This window comes from Pogoniulus pusillus, chromosome 30 (genome assembly GCF_015220805.1).
Source record: "Pogoniulus pusillus isolate bPogPus1 chromosome 30, bPogPus1.pri, whole genome shotgun sequence".
In the NCBI taxonomy this organism is placed as follows: Eukaryota; Metazoa; Chordata; class Aves; order Piciformes; family Lybiidae; genus Pogoniulus; species Pogoniulus pusillus.
This window is the reverse complement of record NC_087293.1, coordinates 11,441,692-11,463,242: the sequence shown is the minus strand read 5'-3', so window position 1 is coordinate 11,463,242 and position 21,551 is coordinate 11,441,692. Positions and strand designations below refer to the sequence as shown.

General features: G+C 53.3%; 1 protein-coding gene across 1 annotated transcript in view; it reads left to right on the top strand.

Annotated features, from left to right (window-relative positions):
- SSH1 (slingshot protein phosphatase 1) overlaps positions 1-21,551 on the top strand; it is a 58,105-nt gene that overhangs the window by 32,448 nt on the left and 4,106 nt on the right. The window contains 10 exon segments of the mRNA XM_064168425.1: positions 3,117-3,185; positions 4,421-4,486; positions 8,373-8,567; positions 9,860-9,953; positions 12,413-12,541; positions 13,789-13,835; positions 15,916-16,062; positions 17,609-17,809; positions 18,643-19,264; positions 20,336-21,551. Coding sequence (XP_064024495.1) covers positions 3,117-3,185; positions 4,421-4,486; positions 8,373-8,567; positions 9,860-9,953; positions 12,413-12,541; positions 13,789-13,835; positions 15,916-16,062; positions 17,609-17,809; positions 18,643-19,264; positions 20,336-21,551 — 2,786 coding nt within the window.

Sequence of the window (21,551 nt, the reverse complement as noted above, 5' to 3'; positions counted from 1 at the left end):
GGCAGGGATTTTTGGGGGGAAGGGCAGGCAGGGCTCTTTGTGAGGGGAGGGCAGGCAGGGATTTTTGGGGGGAAGGGCAGGCAGGGCTCTTTGTTGGGGGAGGCCAGACAGGGCTTTTTTGGGGGGGGGGGGGGAGGCAAGGCAGGGCTTTTTTTGGGGGGGGGGGGGAGGCAAGGCAGGGCTTTTTTGGGGGAGGGCAGAGCGGGTTCCCTGGAAAGCCTGTCAACACCAAACAGGCCTCAAGCAGTTTGGTTTACATCTGTCTGCAAATTCTAGGAAGTGTAAGGACATCTCTTGAGTTTTCTAATCAGTTGTGAGAGCAAGAAGGGGATTTTTTGTTCCCAGAAAGCTTTCAGGCTCCTTAAATCTCTGGGCAGTTGTGTGGCATCATATGGGAGCCATCTGTAGTGCTGTGACATCTACCTCATCTGCAGTGGTTTGGTGTCTGCTCACTACAAAAATGCTCTTGCAGACACAGCTGCAAAGCTGGAACTTAATCTGTCCACCAGACTTGAAGCTTTGTTGATGGTCTGATGCAATGGAGCTGGTTGGAGGGAGGGGAGCTTAGCTGCCAAATAACATCAAAACACCATACTGCAAAAGCACCTCCAAAAGCAACAAACAAATGTGTCAGGAATGAGCTGTTTCTTTTGTCTGACTGATAAGAGCACACAATCTTTGGAGAGGCAGATAAAGTATTTTGTTATCACAGCCCCTCTCACGTTAATCCAGTTCTAGGTGAGCAAAGCAAGGCAGAAAAGCTCTTGGCATGGAGAGGCAGAGCTGGGATGGGAGTTAGGAGGCAGAGCTTCCAGCTCCTTGTTTCTGCTGCCATGTTGTACTGGCACAGCCACTGAGGCTTGAGGTTTCTTTTTGGCCAATCTTTGTGGTCTAAGTTGAAGGTTTGAGAGGAGCATTTGCACTGCAGAATCTGAGACAAATGTGAGACCACCTTCCCTGGAACTACTCAGGGGTGACCTCATTGCTGGCTACAGTTACCTGAAGGGAGGTTGTAGCCAGGTGAGGTTGGTCTCTTCTCCCAGGCACCCAGCAACAGGACAAGGGGACACAGTCTCAAGATCACAGGATATTAGGGGTTGGAAGGGACCCAAGGAGGTCGAGTTCAACCTCCCTGTGTCAGAGCAGGACCACACAATCCAGCACAGATCACAGAGGAACACATCCAGACAGGCCTTGAGAGTTTCCAGAGAAGGAGACTCCACAACCTCTCTGAGGAGCCTGTTCCAGTGATCTGTGACCCTTAAGTTGTGCCAGGGGAGGTCCAGGCTGGATATTAGGAGTAAGATCTTGCCAGAGAGAGTGATTGCCATTGGAATGGGCTCCACCATGGGTGGTGGAGTCACCATCCCTGGAGATGTTCAAGCAAAGCCTGGCTGGAGCACTTAGTGCCATGGTCTGGTTGCTTGGCCAGGGCTGGGTGCTAGGTTGGACTGGATGAGCTTGGAGGTGTCTTCCAACCTGCTTGATTCTGAGTCTATTCTAGGCCAGGTTGTTTGAAGCCCTCAGCAACCTGATCTAGCTGAAGAGAGAATCTAGAGGGAATGCCCTGAACTGGAAGGGACCTTTAGAGTTCATCTAGTCCAACCCCTCTGCAATAAGCAGGGTCATTGCCAACTAGATCAGGTTGCTCTGAGTTCCATGAAACATATAACCTTGAAAGTCTCCAGAGTTGGGGCCTCCACTGACTGCAGAGGGGTTGGACTAGATGACCTTCAGAGGTCTCCTCACACCCAAACCACTTTATGGTTCCAGTAATTTGCTTCTGGTGATTATTGATGTGAGACAGGAGGAGAGATGGAAAAGCTGTGACAAATCCATCCTCACTGTAGCTGCCACTTCCATTCCTGTCTCCCCTGAAAGCCAATTTTGTTGTTAATAAGGGATGAATCTCACACATAAAGAAATCACTTTGCATTAGCAACTTCCTTGAGTCACTCTTGAGGCTGAAATAACACTGCTGAGCTGGAAGTGTTCTGCCTGCTGACAGTTTGACTGGTCAGGCACTTCTGTGGGTTTGATTCCTTTTACATGTGTTTAATAGAAGCCATTTCTTACTCAAAAAGCCCTCAGGTCCACCTTGCCCACTCGTGTGTTCAGACTGGCCTGCCACATCCTTTGACCTGCTGCAGAAAGTGGCTGAAGGCTTTACAAAGAAAGGAAAAGAGCAGCCTAAAACCTGAGATCTTTGCTAAGTGGCTGTTGCTGGGCACATCCCAATCTCCTGTAAAACTTTTAGTGTCTCAGTGGCTTAATTATTTACTGCTTGAACATTTCTGGCCCCACTGCAGCACGGTTCTCTTGCCAGACTGCATCTCTGGGTTAGGCAAGCTCATTAAATCTGGTTTTGTCTTCCTAGCAGCCAGAAGGGTGAAGTGACAATCAAACAGAGTCCTTTGAAGGGCCCCCCAGGTTCTTTTTGGGAAGGCTGCTCTGCCACCTACCAAGGTTTATTTGCTGCCCTGCTGTAGTGAGCTGGATCTCTGCAGCCACAGTGCTGGGATCTGCTTTGGTGGTGTGGGGCCACTGGAACAGGTTGCTCAGAAGTTGTGGAGGCTGCATGCCTGCAAGTGTTGAAGACCAGGTTGGATGGGGCCTTGAGCAACCTGGTCTAGTAGGAGGTGTCCCTTCCCATGGCAGAGGGTTGGATCTTTAAGGTTCCTTCCAACCCAAACCAGTCCATTGTAGAACTCAATGATCCTAGAGGTCTTTTCCAGCTGAAACAGTCCTGTGATTGTATGTCCTGTTAGGGAGCTGCCTTGTGCTGAGCTGATGGAAGTGAGAGAGCAAGGATGATGGAGTGCCTGTCCCAGTGCTTTCTAGCAGGCTCTGGAAGGGGAGAGGAGAGCTGAAGATTTTAGTTCTTGCTTCTGTGGTGTTTCTCCAGCCCTGTGGAGCAGTCAGGGTGCTGATATCAGAACAGACCCTTAGACTGCAGCTGCCTGCCTGTCTCTTATGACTTTGGCCTCAGATAGGAGCAAGAATTGGTAGAGCAAGGTTGAGGCCTTGAAAAATTCAAGAGGATTAATAATTCAGGGTGTTGGCAGGACCAGGTCATGGCCTATATTTAACATCCTGTATAACAATCTCTCTTCCAGTAAAAGCTGCACCATAGGAATGGTTCTTCGCCTGTGGAGTGATACCAAGATCCACCTTGATGGAGATGGGTAAGAAAGGACATTAAAAAGATCTATTTTCTTGTCCTTCCCTGCTTAGGGGCTGCTCTGGGAATGATTTTCCATCCCCTTGTGTGTGAAATTCCAATTCTGGGTTTGTGGTTGCTTATTCAGTCTTGCTGCCCTCCAGCTGCTGGGTGGAAGCTCTGATACCCACTGAACGTTCTCTGAAATCCCAGTAGGGGAGCTCTCCTTCCTGGCAGGCTCTGCTGGGGAGGATGCCCACTTACCATTCTTCTTTCTGGGGGGAAGATGGTGGAAAATTGGTGGTAGAAATTCTCATCCCTGGTTCCTGTTGTCTTGCAGTGCCCCTGTAGCTGCCTGGCAGTAGGCGCTTGTAGAGCGCAGCTAAGGATGATGCAGTGTAAGAGCCTTCACAGAAGGGGTGATCAGGCATTGGCACAGGCTGCCCAGGGAAGTGGTGGGGTCACCATGCCTGGGGTTGTTTGAAAGGTGCATGGATGTGGTGCTGAGGGACATGGTGTGGTGCTAGAGGCTTAGCAGTAGTGGTGGGATTTTGAGCTCTAGGTGAGTGGTTGGACTTGGTGATCTCAACCTGGTCTAGTGGGAGGTGTCCCTGCCAGTGCCAGGGAGTTGGAGCTGAGTGTTCTTGAAGGTCCCTTCCAACATGAATCATAGAATGCTTTAGGTTGGAACGGACCTCAAAGATCATCTGGTTCCAATCCCCTGCCATAGGCAGGGACACCTCCCACTAGAACAGGTGGCTCAAGGCCTCATCCAGCCTGGTCCTGAACACCCCCAGGGAGGTTGTGGAGCACAGAGTCACAGAATGTGATCTTGATCACATTCTGTGACTCTCTGCTCCACAGCCTCCCTGGGCAACCTGTGCCAGTGTCTTACCACCCTCACTGCAAGCTTCTTCCTAACATCCAGTCTAAATCTCCCCTCTGCCACTTTAAACCCATTCCTCCTCCTCCTGTCATTCCAAGACCTTGTCAATAGTCCCTCCACAGCCCTCCCGTAGGTCCCCTTCAGGTCCTGGAAGGCCACTCCAAGGTCTCCTCAAAGCCTTGTCTAGGCTGAAGCCCCCCAACTCTTGTAGCCCGTCCTCATAGCAGAGCTGCTGCAATCCACTGAGCATCTTTATGGCCTCCTGGACTCACTCCAACAGTGCCATGTCCTTCTGTGAGGACCTCTGAAAGGTCTCTTCCAACCTCAGCAGCTCTTGGATTCACTTCTGACTGGGTTTCTCTGTTCTCTCTCAGTGGCTTCAGCGTGAGCACGGCCGGGAGGATGCACATCTTCAAGCCGGTGTCGGTGCAAGCCATGTGGTAAGTGTGCTTGATTGGCTTGCTTAGGAAAGAGGCTGACATCTCTGGGACTAAATCAAACCCAGGCAGGCAACCTGTGTTCTGGCTGTTGCCTTCGTTGGTGTTTCATGAGCTGCTGCTTCCCTGGATCAGCAGCTGGCTGTGCTGTGAAGGGACTGGGAGAACATTCATCCAAACCCGGGGTCTTCTGCTGCTGGCTGGAGCAGAGATGTGCTCTTCAGTGTTTGGGAAGTGGTACCAGTGAGATGAATAAACATGGAAAACCAACTTCAGCTTGAGCTGGACACCTGGAGCAGTGGGGCTGTGTGATCCTTCAATGAGGCCAAGTGCAAGGTCCTGCACCTGGGTCAGGGCAATACTCGGTGTCAATCCAGACTTAGGGTGAGGGGCTGGAGAGCAGCTCTGGGGAGAAGAGGGGGATTTGTCTAGGGGATAAATAGTTGGACATGAGCTGGCTCTGTGTGCTCCCAGCATGGAGCCCACCCTGCCCTGGGCTGCTCCCCAGCAGTGTGGGCAGAAGATTCAGGGAGAGGATTCTGCCCCTCTGCTGTGTTCTGCTGAACCCCCACCTGCAGTGCTGGGCCAGCTCTGGTGTCCTCAGTACAGCACAGACAGGGTCCCGTTGGAGTGGGGTCAGAGGAAGCCACAGCAGTGATGGGGGGGCTGGAAGAGCTCTGCTGTGAGGCCAGGCTGGGAGAGTTGGGGTTGTTCAGCCTAGAGAAGAGCAGGCTCCAGGGAGACCTTCTGGTGGCCTTTCAGTGCTTAAAGGGAATGATCAGAAAGCTGAGGACAGACTTTCGAGCAGGGCCTGTTGGAACCAAGAGAAGGAGATTTAGACTCGGGATAAGGAAGACATTTTTTCACCCTGAGGGTGGTGAGAGCTTGTCCCAGGTTCCCAGGGAGGTAGTAGATGCCTCATCCCTGGAACCACTCCAGGTCAGGTTGTTTGAGGCTCTGAGCAACCTGCTCTGGTTGCAGATGTCCCTGTTGGCTGCAGGGGGTTGGAATCAGTGACCTTAAAATGTCCCTTCCAACCCATTCTGTGAATTCCTCAGGCTGCAAGCCCAGTCTGTCTCCCCTCTGCATATTTATCTGCCTGGCTGCAGGAGGAGTCTCAGGCCCTCTTCCCAGTCCCATGGCATTCCCTGTCTTCTGCCTCATTCCTGGGGCCAGGCTGGGGTTCCTGCCTTACAGAAACTTTCCATGCTGCCCTGGATGCCTGTTCACCTTTCAGCTCCTGTCACCCCTCCCTTCTGCAGGGATTCCAGAACACTGAAGCAGAGGTGGCTGAATCAGCAGTGGCCATGCCAGCAAATTCCTCCTCAAAGAGGCTGCTACCCAGCCCCACACAGAACAAATGCATCTCACTGTTCTTGGACACTTTGCTGGCTGCTGTTGGAGCCTCAAGAGATTCTTGTCCTTGCAGCATCTGCTAGGAAAAGATAGAGATCATAGAATCACAGAATGGTTTGGGTTGGAAGGGATCCTCAGGATCATCTAGTTCCAGCCCCCCCCACCATGAGCAGGGACACCTTCCACTACATCAGGTTGCTCAAGGCCTCATCCATCTTGGCTCTGAACACTTTCCACCTCCCTGGGCAGCCTGTTCCAGTGTCTCACCACCCTTGCTGTGAAGTATTTCTTCCTAAATCTCCAGCCTGAATCTCCCCTCTTCCAGCTCAAAGCCATTGTCCCTCATCCTGTCAGTACAGGCCCTTGTAAGAAGTCTCTCCTCAGCTCTCCTGTAGCCCCCTTCAGGTACTGGAAGGCTGCTCCAAGGTCCCCCTGGAGCCTTCTCCAGACTGAACAGCCCCAACTCTTCCATATGGGAGCTGCCCCAGCCCTCTGATCATCTTCATGGCCTCCTCTGGACCTGCTCCAGCAGATGTAGGGAGTCATTGAGTGGTCTGGGTAAAGACAGAAATCAAAGTCTTGTTCCTTGTCAGTTTGGACCTCAGCCCCTCCTGCTGGCAGCCTTTGCTGTGGTGAATGCATGCAGTGCAGTGACAGCAGCAGAGCACAGCCTTCAAATAATAAAAGCAATGAAAAGGGAGAAAGAAGGCAAGGGGGAAAAGAAGGAGGAGGGAAGGAAAGAAAAAGTAATGCTAGAATTTACAAAAACAAATGACCCAATCTGGGCCTTGTCCCTGGAGCTGTGTCAGGGGCCAAGAATGTTGCTAAATATGCATTTGACTGCTTGCTGAAGGTGGTTTGAAAAGGATCCATGTTCTTTGTTTTCCTTTGGTCTGGCTTTACTCATTAGCTAATGATTAGATCCCAGAGCCCCTCAGTCCTGTTAATCAGGAGAAGATTTCAGCCTCTGCCTTGGAATGACTCTTGAGGAGGCCTCCAAGGTGCTCTTTTGTGCCCTGTTTGGACTCTGATACAAAAAAGTGTACCTCAGAACCCTGTGACAAACTTGTTCAGCCTGGAGAAGAGGAGGCTGAAGGGGAGACCTCATTGCTCCCTACAAATCTCTATAAGGAGGTTGGAGTGAGGTGGGGTTGGACTCCTGTCCTTAGGGTCAGGTGGTAGAACAAAAGGAAATGGCCTGAAATTGTGCCAGGGGAGGGTTAGGTGTGAGATGAGGAGCAATATATTTGCTGCAAGAGTGATCAGGGATTGGAACAGGCTGCCCAGGGTGGTGCTGGAGTCAACATTACTGGAGATGTTCAAGAAACTTGTTGCCCTGGCACTTGGGAATGTGGGTTAGTGGCCATGGTGGTTGGGTTGGTGGTTGAACTGGATGATCTACAGGCTGCCCAGGGAGGTGCTGGAGGTGTTAAAGAAGCCTGTGGCCATGGTGGTGTTGGGTTGGTGGTTGAACTGGATGATCTACAGGCTGCCCAGGGAGGTGCTGGAGGTGGTAGAGAAGCCTGTGGCCATGGCACTCAGGAACATGGGTTAGTGTCCATGGTGGTGCTGGGTTGAAGGTTGACCTGGATGATCTACAGGCTGCCCAGGGAGGTGCTGGAGGTGTTAAAGAAGCCTGTGGCCATGGTGGTGTTGGGTTGGTGGTTGAACTGGATGATCTACAGGCTGTCCAGGGAGGTGCTGAAGGTGTTAGAGAAGCCTGTGGCCATGGTGGTGTTGGGTTGGTGGTTGAACTGGATGATCTACAGGCTGCCCAGGGAGATGCTGGAGGTGTTAGAGAAGCCTGTGGCCATGGTGGTGTTGGGTTGGTGGTTGAACTGGATGATCTACAGGCTGCCCTGGGAGGTGCTGGAGGTGTTAAAAGAAGCCTGTGGCCATGGTGGTGTTGGGTTGGTGGTTGTACTGGATGATCTACAGGCTGCCCAGGGAGGTGCTGGAGGTGGTAGAGAAGCCTGTGGCCATGGCACCCAGGAACATGGGTTAGTGTCCATGGTGGTGTTGGGTTGAAGGTTGACCTGGATGATCTACAGGCTGCCCAGGGAGGTGCTGGAGGTGGTAGAGAAGCCTGTGGCCATGGCACTCAGGAACATGGGTTAGTGTCCATGGTGGTGTTGGGTTGAAGGTTGACCTGGATGATCTACAGGCTGCCCAGGGAGGTGCTGGAGGTGTTAAAGAAGCCTGTGGCCATGGTGGTGTTGGGTTGGTGGTTGAACTGGATGATCTACAGGCTGCCCAGGGAGGTGCTGGAGGTGTTAAAGAAGCCTGTGGCCATGGTGGTGTTGGGTTGGTGGTTGAACTGGATGATCTACAGGCTGCCCAGGGAGGTGCTGGAGGTGTTAAAGAAGCCTGTGGCCATGGCACTTGGGAACATGGGTTAGTGGCCATGGTGGTGTTGGGTTGGTGGTTGTTTCTCTGAAGAAAGGTGAACATCTTTATTCAATCTGTGAACATCTCTCAAATCCTGCTCTGCCTGTTCCCTGCTGCTCACCTCTGCCCACCTTTTGTCCTCCAGGTCTGCTCTACAGATCCTCCACAAAGCTTGTGAAGTGGCGAGGAGATACAACTACTTCCCGGGTGGGATGGCCTTGGTGTGGGCCACATACTATGAGAGCTGCATCAGCTCTGACCAGAGCTGCATCAACGAGTGGAATGCCATGCAGGACCTGGAGTCCACACGCCCTGACTCTCCAGCCCTCTTTGTTGACAAGTCAGTTCTGAATTGTGTTGGAAGCTGGCCTGGCTCCTGAGCAGAATCCCCCCTTCTCCCTTTTTGGTCCTCTGCTGCTTCATTCCCTTTCTTTCCATAAATGCCTTCTTTTCTTCCATTACTCTCATCAAAATGGCTTTTAAATCCAAGTCTTTCCCACCACCACCCCTCTCTATTCTACAAGTTGCTGCCACCTTGGGGACATCATTGCTGGTTACAACTACCTAGGACAAGGCTTAACCACTCTTTTTGTCATGTTTCTCATCTTCTAACCATTATCAGCACTTATCCTGGCCTGGCTCAGGAGCAATGTGGCCAGTAGGATAAGGGAGGTTATTCTGTTCCTGTGCTCAGCACTGCTCAGGACACACCTTGAGTGCTGTGTCCAGTTCTGGGCTCCTCCATTCAAGAGAGATGTTGAGGTGCTGGAAGGTGTTGAGAGAAGGGCAGCAAGGCTGGGGAGGGGCCTGGAGCACAGCCCTGTGAGGAGAGGCTGAGGGAGCTGGGGGTGTGCAGCCTGCAGCAGAGGAGGCTCAGGGCAGAGCTCATTGCTGTCTGCAGCTCCCTGAAGGGAGGCTGTAGCCAGGTGGGGTTGGGCTCTGCTGCCAGGCAAGCAGCAACAGAAGAATGGGACACAGTCTGGAGTTGTGCCAGGGGAGGTCTAGGCTGGATGTTAGGAGGAAGTTGTTGCCAGAGAGAGTGATTGGCATTGGAATGGGCTGCCCAGGGAGGTGGTGGAGTGGCCGTGGCTGGAGGTGTTGAAGCCAGTCCTGGCTGGGGCACTTAGTGCCATGCTCTGGTTGATTGGCCAGGGCTTGGGCTGGCTGAGCTTGGAGCTCTCTTCCAACCTGCTTGATTCTATGATCTTAGAGACCTTTTCCAGCCTGGTGAATTCTGTGATTCTGTGTTTAGTGTAGAGAAGAGAAGACTGAGAGGGGATCTAATCAATGTCAATAAGTATCTGAGGGCTAGGGTCAGGAAGGAAGGGACTGGGACAGCCTCTGCCCACATGTGCCCTGTGACAGGACAAGAAGCAATGTCTGTAAACTACAGCAGAGAAAGTTCCAGCTCAACATGAAGAACTACTATAAGGGTCCCAGAGCACTGGAACAGGCTCCCCAAAGAAGTTGTGGAGTCTCCTTCTCTGGAGACTTCCAAGACCCATCTGGATGTGTTATCATACAACCTGTGCTAGATTCTATGGTCCTGCTTTGGCAGAGGGGTGGACTTGAAGATCTCCAAAGGTCCCTTCCAGCCCCTAACATCCTGTGTTCTCCTTTGTATCTCCTCAGGCCAACTGAAAGGGAGCGAACAGAGCGGCTGATCAAAGCCAAGCTCCGGAGCATCATGATGAGCAAAGACCTGGAAAATGTGACTTCTAAGGAGGTAACTAAAAGTCCCTGCTGGCTGCTGCTTCCTGCTAGGCTCCCTTGCCAGAAGGTGCTGCACTAACGACTGGGTGGCACTAGTTTTGGAGTGTGTGTTTCCAACTTGTTCCTTCAAGGCTCCACAGTTTGGCTTTCCCCAGCAGGAAAACTGGGCTGATACCAGCATCTGAGCGTGTTCTTCACTACCTCAGTAAGGAGCCTCTGGTGTGCAAGTCCACAGGGGAGGGGTCTGGAGAACAGAGCAGCTTGAGGGAACTGCAGTTGGTCAGCCTGGAGAAAAGGAGGCTGAGGGGAGACCTTCTGGCACTCTCCCAGCTCTGAAAAGAGGCTGGAGGCAGGTGGGTGTCAGTCTTGTCTCCCAAGTGATAGGACAAGAGGACAGGTCTTCAGGTTGCCTCAGGGCAGGTTTAGGTTGGACATGAGGAACATGACAAAAAGAGTGGTTAAGCCTTGTCCCAGGCTGCCCAGGGCAGTGGTGGAGTCTGCATCCTTGGGTGGGTTTCAAAGCTGTGTAGATGTGGTGTTGGGGGCCACGGTGACCTGGTGATGCTGGGTTAAGGCTTGGACTTGATCTGAAAGGTCTCCTCCAACCAAAACGTTCTTTGATTCTCTTCTATGCTGGTGCCTGGCTGTTGGCCAGCAAAGTATCATCAGAGGTGATGCCTGCATGACAGTTGGTTGGAGCATGTGCAGACATCTCCAAGCAATGACTTTGCAGCCACTTGCTCCTCGCTGCATCCCTGCGAGTTGCACAGGCAAAAGCAGCAGCACCCAAAAGCTGCAGCTTGGTGACTTTTGAGGCCTCTTGGCTGCATTAGATGAGTGCTCTGATCTTTACTTGCTCCTGGACAGTGCAGAGCTAAGAAACTGAAGAAAGAAGACACCCACATTTGAAGGTGTTACATTCTCTGCTCCTCAGCAAGTGTGAGGGGGGGGCTTGCAGAGAACGCTTTGCTGGGGTGAGCTTGTGGAAAATCACAAGTGAAGGCTGAAGCTCAGTTTGGATTCATCCCACGGGCTGGTGGAAAATTCAGAACAAACAGAAATAGTTCTTTTGGGGGATTTTGTTTTTGTTTCAAGGGAGGCTTTTAACATGCAGGACTTTGCTTCCCCAGGCTGAGCACCGCAGGCTTCAGATAGGCTCTCGTGTGACAGTTACGAGTGGTAGGTGCGAGCTGAGAACTCAGCCTGGCTCTCTGCTTGTTCTTCACTCCAGGTGCAGTCAAGATGCTTTGACTTTGCTGCAGCCATCTTCCAGGCTGGGGTAAACAGAGCTGTGCTCTGTCTTGCACCTTCCTGAAGCTGAGGTGCAGCAAGAGGGCTGTAGGTCTCCCATTCAAAAATGGGAGAGTGCTGGAGGTGTCTTTTGACCATCGTTCACTCTTTGCTTCTAATTGGTTTCACTTCTTTTGCCCTTTTTGGGGAAGAAGTTGTTCCTCATGTCCACTCTGAACCTCCTCTGGGGCATCTTGAAGCTGTTTCCTCTTACAGAATCATAGAATCAACCTTGTCTTATCACAACACAAGAAGGATATGGAACTGTTGGAGCGAGTCCAGAGGAGGGCCATGAGCATGGTCAGAGGGCTGCAGCAGCTCTGCTATGAGCACAGGCTACAAGAGTTGGGGCTTTACAGCCTGGAGAAGAGAAGGCTTTGAGGAGACCTTGGAGTGGCCTTCCAGTATCTGAAGGGGACCTACAGGAAGGCTGGGGAGGGACTACTGGCAAGGTCTTGGAATGACAGAACAAGGGGTAATGGGTTTAAAGTGGCAGAAGGGAGATTCAAACTAGATGTTAGGAAAGGGTTCTTTGCAGTGAGGTGGTGAGACACTGGCACAGGTTACCCAGGGAGGTTGTGGAGCACAGAATCACAGAACACCCCCAGGGAGGTTGTGGAGCACAGAGTCACAGAATGTGATCAAAGATCACATTCTGTGACTCTGTGCTCCACAACCTCCCTGGAGGTGTTCAATGCCAGGTTGGATGAAGCCTTGAGCAAGTGAGAGGTTTCCCTGCCTATGGCAGGGGGTTGGAACTGGCTGAGCTTTGAGGTCTCTTCCAACCTAAACCACTCTATGATTGTCCTTTAGAAGAGACCAACCCCAGATTTGCAGAAAGCCAGAAGGTCTCCTCTCAGCCTCCTTTTCTCCAGGTCTTGTTTTCTTTTCCCTCTCAAATGAATCTTAACAAGCAGGTACCTCAAAACCCATGACTTTGTTTCTTATGCTTAGACACAAAACAAGCCTGAAGCTTTATTTGCAGCTCTTCAATCTGAGGGCTTAGGGATACTTGGAGAAATGCCAGGGAGTTTGATTCCTTGTTTCCCAAAGGTCAAATTCCTCTTGCTGCTGTTAATGAAGTACAAGACAGGAGTGGTGCAGAGGAGAGCCAACCAATGTTTCCATTCAGCAGACATCACTCTAGGTGGCATCCTTTTTGTTGTCTGTCCCCCCTCCCAGATCCGAAACGAGCTGGAGAAGCACATGAATTGCAACTTGAAGGAATTCAAGGAATTCATAGACAATGAAATGCTGCTCATCCTGGGGCAGATGGACAAACCCTCTCTGATTTTTGATCATTTATATCTGGTAAGCTGTCAACCTTAGGAGCTCCACGACAGCGGGAGGGCTCACAGGGATTTGGTTTAGTCAGGGAGTTGTCAGTGTGAAACTAATGATTGGACTTGATGAGCTTGAAGGTCTTTTCCAATCTAAGGAATTCTGTGATTCTTAGTCACTGGGTTTGGAGGAAGCTGGGGTTGGTGTCAGGCTGCCTTGTGCAGCAGGAGAGAACAATCACTTTGTGTGTGGCCTTCACTCCAGGGGCTGTGTTGGTGTAGCCCTCAGCAGAGAAGCCTTTTTTTTCCCCCCTAGCTGTGCCCCTGTTTCTGGCACTTGATTTAAAGGCTCCTTCTTTGCAGGTTGCTCCTGTTGGAGGGCATGCCATGGCACAGCTCAAGTTCTCTCTGCACACTCTGTGTCAAGCAGGGGAGATTTATGGCAAACCAAGGGTCTGGCTGTGGCTGCTTCCCTGGTGTGGCAGCTGCTTGTTCTTCCAGTCTGATTGTTATGGTCACTCTATCACTTCTCTCGTTGAGCCCATGAGGTGCTGGAGGCACGGCCAGAACTGTGTGAAGGGCCAGGCTGATGGTGCTGAGCTGCTCCAGCTGGTGCAGAAGGAAGGGGGAGTGTGCTTGGTCTCATCTCTTGCCACTAGATGGTACTCCAGGCACTGCCACCTGGAACAAAGACTTACTGGAGATGGACACATTCGTACCCCATTATGCTTGGGCCTTTCTGGAGACAGATAGAGAAAGGGCTCATGTTTGAGGGCAAACCCTACTTTTGCTAGCCTTTTGGAGTCTGGTTTGCAGCTATTTGGGTGATCCAAGGTGTATCCACCCCCTCAGCTTTCAGCCCTTGCCTCGTCCCTCCTGTATCTCTAATCCCAGCCATGCCACACGATCGTTTTCTTCCCCTGTGCTATTGAGCTGTGCTTAAAAATCCAGAGTGCCCAGGAGTGGTGACTTGGGTTGTGTTCAATCACACACTGGTCTAGTCCTATCTCCTTAGGTGAGGATGTCCCTGTCCCCTCTCTTCAGGAGGTCCCTGCCTGTTCATGGCAGGACACCTCTGTGCTGAGCTGCAGCACTGCCTGCCCCGGGGCCATATTCTTGTTTCAGAGGCTATTGCCTATCCTTCAGTTGGCAGCTAAGGAATCCTCCTTAGGATTCAGGATCCTACTGAATCCTGCTGAGGAAGGAGGTGGATTGCAGAACCTCAGGGAAAAGGGAGGCTCTGGGGCTCCTCTGAACTGTGTTTTGTGGCTGTTGCAGGGGTCTGAGTGGAATGCCTCCAACCTCGAGGAGCTGCAGGGCTCAGGGTGAGTACTGCACCTTCAGCCTTAGGCTCTGAAACCTCCACTTACTTGCCTTCAGCTTGCATTTGGGCTCTCTTGGGATGATGTTTGTAGGCTGTAGGGCTGAGTTTGGGCCCATTCCCAACCATGTGAATAGCTTGCCCTCAGGATCTTGGTGGAGAAATCTTTCCTGCCTTATGACTACCAATAACATCTAGGATGAAAACAACACTTCCAGTTTGTGAAGGACATTCAGAGGGCTGGAGTCCCTCCCCAGTGGGTACAGGCTGAGAGACTTGGGGCTCTTCAGAAGACTGGAGAAGTCTCTGGGGAGACCTTAGAGCAGTACATGAAGGAGGCTACAGGAGAGCTGGGAGAGACTTTTTACAAGGGCATGTAGTGATAGGACGAGAGGTGGTGGCTTTGAGCTGCAAGAGAGGAGATTTAGACTGAAGATTAGGAAGAAATACCTTCCAGTGAGGGTGGTGAGACACTGTGGAACAGGTTGCCCAGGGAGGCTGTGGATGCCCCCTCCCAGGAGGTATCCAAGGCCAGGTTGGATGAACCCTTGAGCAACCTCTGGTGTAGTGGAAGGTGACCCATGGCTAGAGGCGTTGGAACTGGATGATCTTTAAGATCTGTTCCAACCCAAACCATTCTGTGATGCTGTGATCAAGATCTCCAAGCCCCTCAAGTGCTTAACAGCTGAGCATGAAAGGGCCATAAGTGTTGTTGTGTTGGCTGTGAATGCCTGCAGGGGAGCAAATACTCCAGCACTAAGCTTAGGGCACAGGTCTGTCTAAACGGAGCAGAACTTCCTGGAGGTGAGCAATCTCCACCTCACCTGCCTGGGCAGGCAGCTGCAGGGCTGTCTTTCACCATGCTCTCATCACTACACCACTTCTTGGTTTGATTTCCTTTCATCCTTCTCTTTTCTTTGGACAAGAGAGAATTTAGGGTAGAAATATTTGCTGCTTGCCCAAGGCACACACTGAGCTCGGTGTGAGAAACTGAGAAGTGTTGCTCAACAGAGTGAGAGCAAAAAGGTTTCAGTTGGAATCCTTGGGAACAGATGTCTGTACATCTTGGAACAAGGAAAATCAAGCAGAGCATTAATACATCAGATCTACAGGGAAGGCATCTCGACATGCAGCATCTCCAAGCCAGAAGTGGACAAATTCTGACACAACTATCCCCTGTGCTTGGCTTGTCTGAGTGACAGGAGGCAATAAATCAGCACAGGCATTCCTGCTCCACGGATGCAGAGCCATCCCTGCTGCAAGAGTTGGCAGCAATCAGGAGATGCCAATTCTCATTTCATGTTTTGGGTTGGAAACAAGAGAAGTGGGATTTAGCTGAAGCCTGCAGTTGTGTTTCCTGAGGTCTGTTCCCAGCTCTTGCCCACACATTGCTTGCAGCTGATGGATTTTTTTTGTTCACTCAGCCTCCCAGAAACTGGGAGGAGAAAAGGAGATTCAGGGGAGACCCTCTGACTCTTTACAACTCCCTGAAAGGAGGTTGGAGCCAGGTGGGGGCTGGTCCCTTCTCTCTAGTGTAAGGTGGTAGAAAAAGAGGAAATGGCCTCAAGGTTGAACCAGAGGAGGCTTAGGTTGGAAATTAGGAGAAACTTCTTCTCTGAAAGGGTTCTCAAACACTGGAACAGGCTGCCCGGAGTGGTGGTTGAAACCTCATCCCTGGAGGGGTTAAAAGGGGCATGGTTTAGCTGCTGAGGGCCATGGTTTAACAGCAGTCTTGGGAGAGTTAAAGAGTGGTTGACCCATGAATGATCTGAAAGGTCTGTCTCAACCAAAGCTTCCCTGTGATTGTGAAGTTTCCGCTGAGGTTGCAAAGCCTCAGCAGGTAGATCAAAACCAACCTCCCCTTCCTGTGCCCAAGGTCTCTTGAAGGCTTTGTGTGGGATAGGCTGGCGGTGAGAGGTGGGAGGATGGATGTCAGGTGTGACCTTTGTCACTGGGTGCCCTGGCAGGGTGGGATTAGAGCTTCCAGCTCCTGTTGTGTTGGCCTCGTGGCTGTCACAGCAGGACTTGGGTCCCTTTCACGACCACAGCAGCTGAGCTTTGTTTCTCTTTCCATTCTCCCCCAGCATCGACTACATCCTGAATGTCACCAGGGAAATTGACAATTTCTTCCCTGGCTTGTTTGCCTATCACAACATCCGAGTGTATGACGAGGAGACCACCGACCTGCTGGCCCACTGGAACGAGGCCTACCACTTCATCAACAAGGCCAAGTGAGTGGGCTGGGGGGCACCACACCTGAGCCACCAGCTCACACTCTGTGCCCTGTGGGCTTCATCCAGTGTGGGTGTTCTGGAGAGCAGCAGCTGAGGGAACTCCCCTATGAGGAGAGGCTGAGGGAGCTGGGATTGGTTAGCCTGGAGAAGAGGAGGCTCAGGGGTGACCTCATTGCTGTCTACAACTACCTGAGGGGTGGTTGTGGACAGGAGGAGGTTGCTCTCTTCTCTCAGGTGGCCAGCACCAGAACGAGAGGACACAGCCTCAGGCTGCGCCAGGGGAGATTTAGGCTGGAGGTGAGGAGAAAGTTCTTCCCTGAGAGAGTCATTGGACACTGGAATGGGCTGCTCAGGGAGGTGGTGGAGTCGCCATCCCTGGAGCTGTTCAAGGCAGGATTGGACGTGGCACTTGGTGCCATGGTCTGGCCTTGAGCTCTGTGGTAAAGGGTTGGACTTGATGATCTGTGAGGTCTCTTCCAACCCTGATGATACTGTGATACTGTAACTGGGGTGGTTCAGCCTGGAGAAGAGGAGGCTGAAGGGCAGACCTCATTGCTCTCTACAAGTCTCTGAAAGGAGGCTGCAGTGAGGTGGGGTTGGGCTCTTCTCCTTAGTGTCAGGTGGTAGAACAAGAGGAAATGGCCTGAAGTTGTGCCAGGGGAGGGTTAGGTTGGAGATGAGGAACAAGTTCTTTGCTGCAAGAGTAGTCAGGGATTGGAACAGGCTGCCCAGGAGGTGATGGAGTCATCATCCATCATCTCTGAGGGTGTTCAAGAGCTGTGTGGCCATGGCAGTGTGGGACATGGTTTGGTGGCCGTGGTGGTGTGGGGTTGATGGTTGGACTGGATGATCGCAGAGGACTTTTCCAACCCAAACAATTCCCACAATTCCCATGTGGAACTAGCTCTCCCATGCCCTGGGGATTTCATCCACCATGGTGCTAGGCTCCTGAAACCCCTCCATGACTTCAGAAGTCATCAAGGCTTTTGCTGAGAGTTTTCTGTGTCCCTGGAACTTCTCCATGCCTTGTCTCTTCCTGTTCTAACTAGGAACTAACCTGTTCCTAGCCTATAGTATGTCTTTATTCCTTTCATTTGGCTTCCAAAAGGAAACAAGGACACTTCTCCAGGTGGTCTAGAAGTGCTCCAGCACAGGTCTGTGTTGACCTAGCCCCAGCTAGGCAAGCAGCAACAGAAGAAGGGGACACAGTGTCAGGTTGTGCTGGGGGAGGTCTGGGCTGGATGTTAGGAGGAAGTTGTTGTCAGAGAGAGTGATTGGCATTGGAATGAGCTGCCCAGGGAGGCGGTGGAGTCTCTGTGCCTGGAGGTGTTGAAGCCAAGCCTGGCTGGGGCACTTAGTGCCATGGTCTGGTTGCTTGGCCAGGGCTGGGTGCTAGGTTGGGCTGGCTGAGCTTGGAGCTCTCTTCCAACCTGCTTGATTCTATGACCCGAAGAGCCAAGCACTCTCCCACCATGTCCCACAGTGACAGCAGACACCACAAGCAGACAGGTGAGATGGACTCATCCTGGTTGTCCTTCTGCAGGAAGAACCACTCCAAGTGCCTGGTGCACTGCAAGATGGGGGTGAGCCGCTCGGCGTCCACCGTCATTGCCTACGCCATGAAGGAGTTCGGCTGGTCCCTGGAGAAGGCCTACAGCTACGTGAAGCAGAAGCGCAGCATCGCCAGGCCCAACCCTGGCTTCATGAGACAGCTGCTGGAGTACCAAGGCATTTTAGATGCCAGGTGAGGTGGGCATGGGGAAGAGTGACTGGCAGGAAAGGCTCATGGTGTCCACAGAGAGGCAATGAGGATGGTGAACGGTGTGGAGAACAGATGTGGTGAGGGGCAGCTGAGGGAGCTGGGGGTGTTCAGCCCAGGGAAGGGAGGCAGAGGAGAGACCTCATCGCTCTCTACAGCTCCCAGAAAAGAGGTTGGAGCCAGGTGGGGGAAGTTCTGAAGGGACTCTCAAAGACTGGAACAGGCTGCCCAGAGAAGTGGTTGCATCCCCATCCCTGGAGGTGTTTTGAGGGGGCAGAGCTGTGGTGCTGGAGGGATGTGGTTTAGCATCAGACTTGGTTCAGTTAGAGAGTGGTTGGACTGGATGAGCTTAGAGGGCTTTGCAGAGCAAGGTGGTTCTGTGAGACCCGCAGAGATGTTGTGGTCCTCTGGTTTGCTCTGCTGGGAGTCTCTCTGCCCTGCAGTGCAGGACACTGCTGTCAGTCTGCTGGGTCAGAAATCCTGTTGTTAAGTCTGGTGTTGCCTAGGTGGGTCTGGGAGGCTTGGAGCCAGCAGTGATGGAGGAAGGAGTGTTCCTGGACCCAGACACTCCTGCAGTTCATAGATTCACTTAATGGTTTGTGTTGGAAGGGACCTTTAAGACCACCTAATTCCAACTCCTCTGCCATGGGCAGGGACACCTTCCACTAGTCCAGGCTGCTCAAGGCCCCATCCAACCTGGCCTTAAACACCTCCAGGGAGGAGGCATCCCCAGCGTCCCTGGGCAACCTGTGCCAGAGAAAGAATTTCCTCCTAATCTCCAGTCTCAATCTCCTCTCTCCTCTCTCTCCTTTCCCTAGCAAGCAACGCCACAATAAGCTGTGGAAGCAGCAGGCAGAGAGCAACCTACCCCAGCACACAGATGGCTCCACAGGCTCCAGCAGCTTCTTGCTGGAGAGCTTGGACATGGACCTGGAGAACCGGCTGGCCGAGCTGGCCGCGCCGCCGCAGCCGGAGTACCTGGACAACCGCGGCGGCACCGAGGGGCCGGGCGGCTTCGGCTACTGCTTCCGGCGCCTCTCGGACACGCTGCTGGACAACAAGGTCCCCAGGGACAGGCAGGGCTTCTTCCCCGCGGAGGAGCTGGGCAGGGAGGCGCTGGTGCGGCGAGCCGCCTCGCTGGTGGGACGGCCTCCCTCTGCGCCGGCTGAGGGGAGGCTGCTGGAGATGGCCAAAGCCCTGGAGCCGCCGGAGGAGCTGAGCAGCTTCGCCGAGAAGGAGGGGAAGAGGAAACTGGACTTCAGCCCACGCAAGGGAAGGACGGTGCTGGGCGCCGGGGACGCGGGGGAGGACGGTGCCAGGGAGGAGAACCCGCTGGAGAAGGGGAAGCGGCGCTTGTCCATGCACAAGGAGGAGAGCAGGCTCAACAGGGAGAACCTCAACAACAACAACAGCAAAAGGAGCTGCCCGGAGGATTTCGAGGTGCGTATGGAGCCCGAGCGTGGGGGGTCAGCACAGCTGACTGCTGCAAGTGAAACTGCTCTTCTCATCTTCAGAGCACAGTTTCATTTGGCTGGGATAAAGGCTTTCATTCCATGATGAGCTGCTTCCTTGGCGAAGTGCTTCTGAGCCTGGCTTTGCTTGGATTTAGATGGCACAGAGAGAGAGCCCTGTGAGTGCCCTGTAAAGTGCTTGGGGCATCTTGCTTGCATGACCGCCGCTCGACACGGTAGGTATCCCTCAGGGAAGGTTCTGAGAGCATCTGTGGCTTTGGTTCTTGCTGCAGGGCCTGGAGAGCAGTAGAAATGGGCTTTGTTTCACAGAGTTACAGATGGTACCAGGTTGGAAAGGACCCTCAAAGGTCATCTTGTCCAGCACCTCCCCTGCTGCAGTCAGCAGGGACGTCTGCAACTAGAGCAGATTGCCCAGGGTTACATCATGTCTGATCTTGAGTGTCTCCAGGGATAAGGCCTAACCACGTCCCTGGGCATCCAGAACTTCAGCACCCTCACTGTGCAGAGCTTCCTCCCAATGTCCAACCTAATCTACCCTGCTCCAGCTTCAAACCATTGCCCCTCATCCTGTACCCACAGGCCCCTCTGAACAGTCCCTCCCCAGCCTCCCTGTAGGTCCCCTGCAGATACTGAAATGCAGCTCTAAGGTCTTCCTGGAGCCTTCTCTTCTCCAGGCTGAACAGCCTCAGGTCTCTCAGCCTGTGGAGCAGAGGTGCTCCAGCCCTCGGATGGTCTTTGTACCTCCTCTGGACTCCCTCCAGCAGGTCCCTGTCTCTCTTGTGTTAGGGATCCCACAGCTGGACACCGCTGGTGAGGCCCCAGCTGAGCAGAGTGGCAGAATCGCCTCTCTCCATCTGCTGGCCACACTTCTGCTGGGCTGGTGGTTTGTCTTGTGGCCTGTGCCTCTCGCTCCCTGCAGGGGAGGTTGGACCAGATGACCTTGGAAGGTCCCTTCCAGCCCACACCAGGCCGCGGTTCTGTGCCGGCGCTGCCAGCCTGTGGCGTGCAGGTTTTATCTGTGGCTGTTTCCTCTCCGCAGCGCGACGCCGTCTTTGGGATCCTCAGCAAGGTCAAACCTCCCTACCAGTCGTGTGCTGACTGCATGTACTCCTCCATGGCTCCCGACTCCTTTGGGGAGCAGTGTGAGAAGCTGCACCCCGGCGCCGCGCGGCGCACCCCCACCATCTGCACCCAGCCGGCCCTCCTCTCCCACATCGGCTCCAGCCTGCCCGAGCACCTGCCCAGCCAGGCACACCCCGAGGAAGCCATCAGGACTAAAGCCGGCGAGGCTCTGCTTCCTCTGTCAGCAGGACCTGGCCCTTTGGAGGTTGGGGCTTGCAAGTCTCTTCGTCAGCACTGCGGCGTCTCGGAGAAAGGCAAAGATGCGCCCAAAAGCCCGGTCAGAACTCTGCTGCCCAGGAGAAACTCCCACTGTGGCAAGGGCCTCCTTGATGCTGAAGTGGTCAAAGAGGAGCCTCTGGCTAGAAGAGACAGCAGAGCCAGCAAGGACTTGAAGTACTCATCCTTCCTCAAGGAGCTGGAGAAGCCAAGTGCCAGCAGCTACTTGATGCAGCATCAGGAGTCCCTGATCCAGCTGCAGAAAGCAGGCCTGGTTCGGAAGCACACCAAAGAGCTGGAGAGGCTGAAGGGCCTGCCCTCGGACACCTCGCCGCTGCTCAGAGACAACCCCCTGAGCAGGGTGGGCTCCAGCATCATGGAGGAGAGCGAGGAGCTGATCTCACACCACGGCCTCGGCCCTCTTCTGAGCCCCACGCCCTTGATCGCCGAAGACGCGGAAAACAGCGCGGAGAGGTTGGAGATGAAACGAGTCTTGGAGGGGCTCCCTCAGAAGACCTCTTCGCCTGCCCTGTGCCGGCTGGAGCACACCAGCAGTTTCACCAAGGACTTCCTGAAGACCATCTGCTACACCCCCTCGTCCTCCCGCAGCTCCAACCTGACGCGCAGCTCCAGCAGCGACAGCATCCACAGCGTGCGGGGCAAGCCCGGCCTGGTCAAGCAGAGGACTCAGGAGATTGAGACCAGGCTGAGGCTGGCCGGCTTGACTGTGTCCTCTCCTCTCAAGAGGTCCAACTCTCTGGCCAAACTGGGATGTCTGAACTTGTCCTCTGAGGACTTGTCCAGTGACATGGATGTGTCAACCATCACGGGCTCAAAAGAGGCCGTTTCCAGCGAGTGCTCCGTGTTCTGTGAGTCACAGAGCACCTCGAGGAGTGCAGATGTCACCTTCAAGCTGG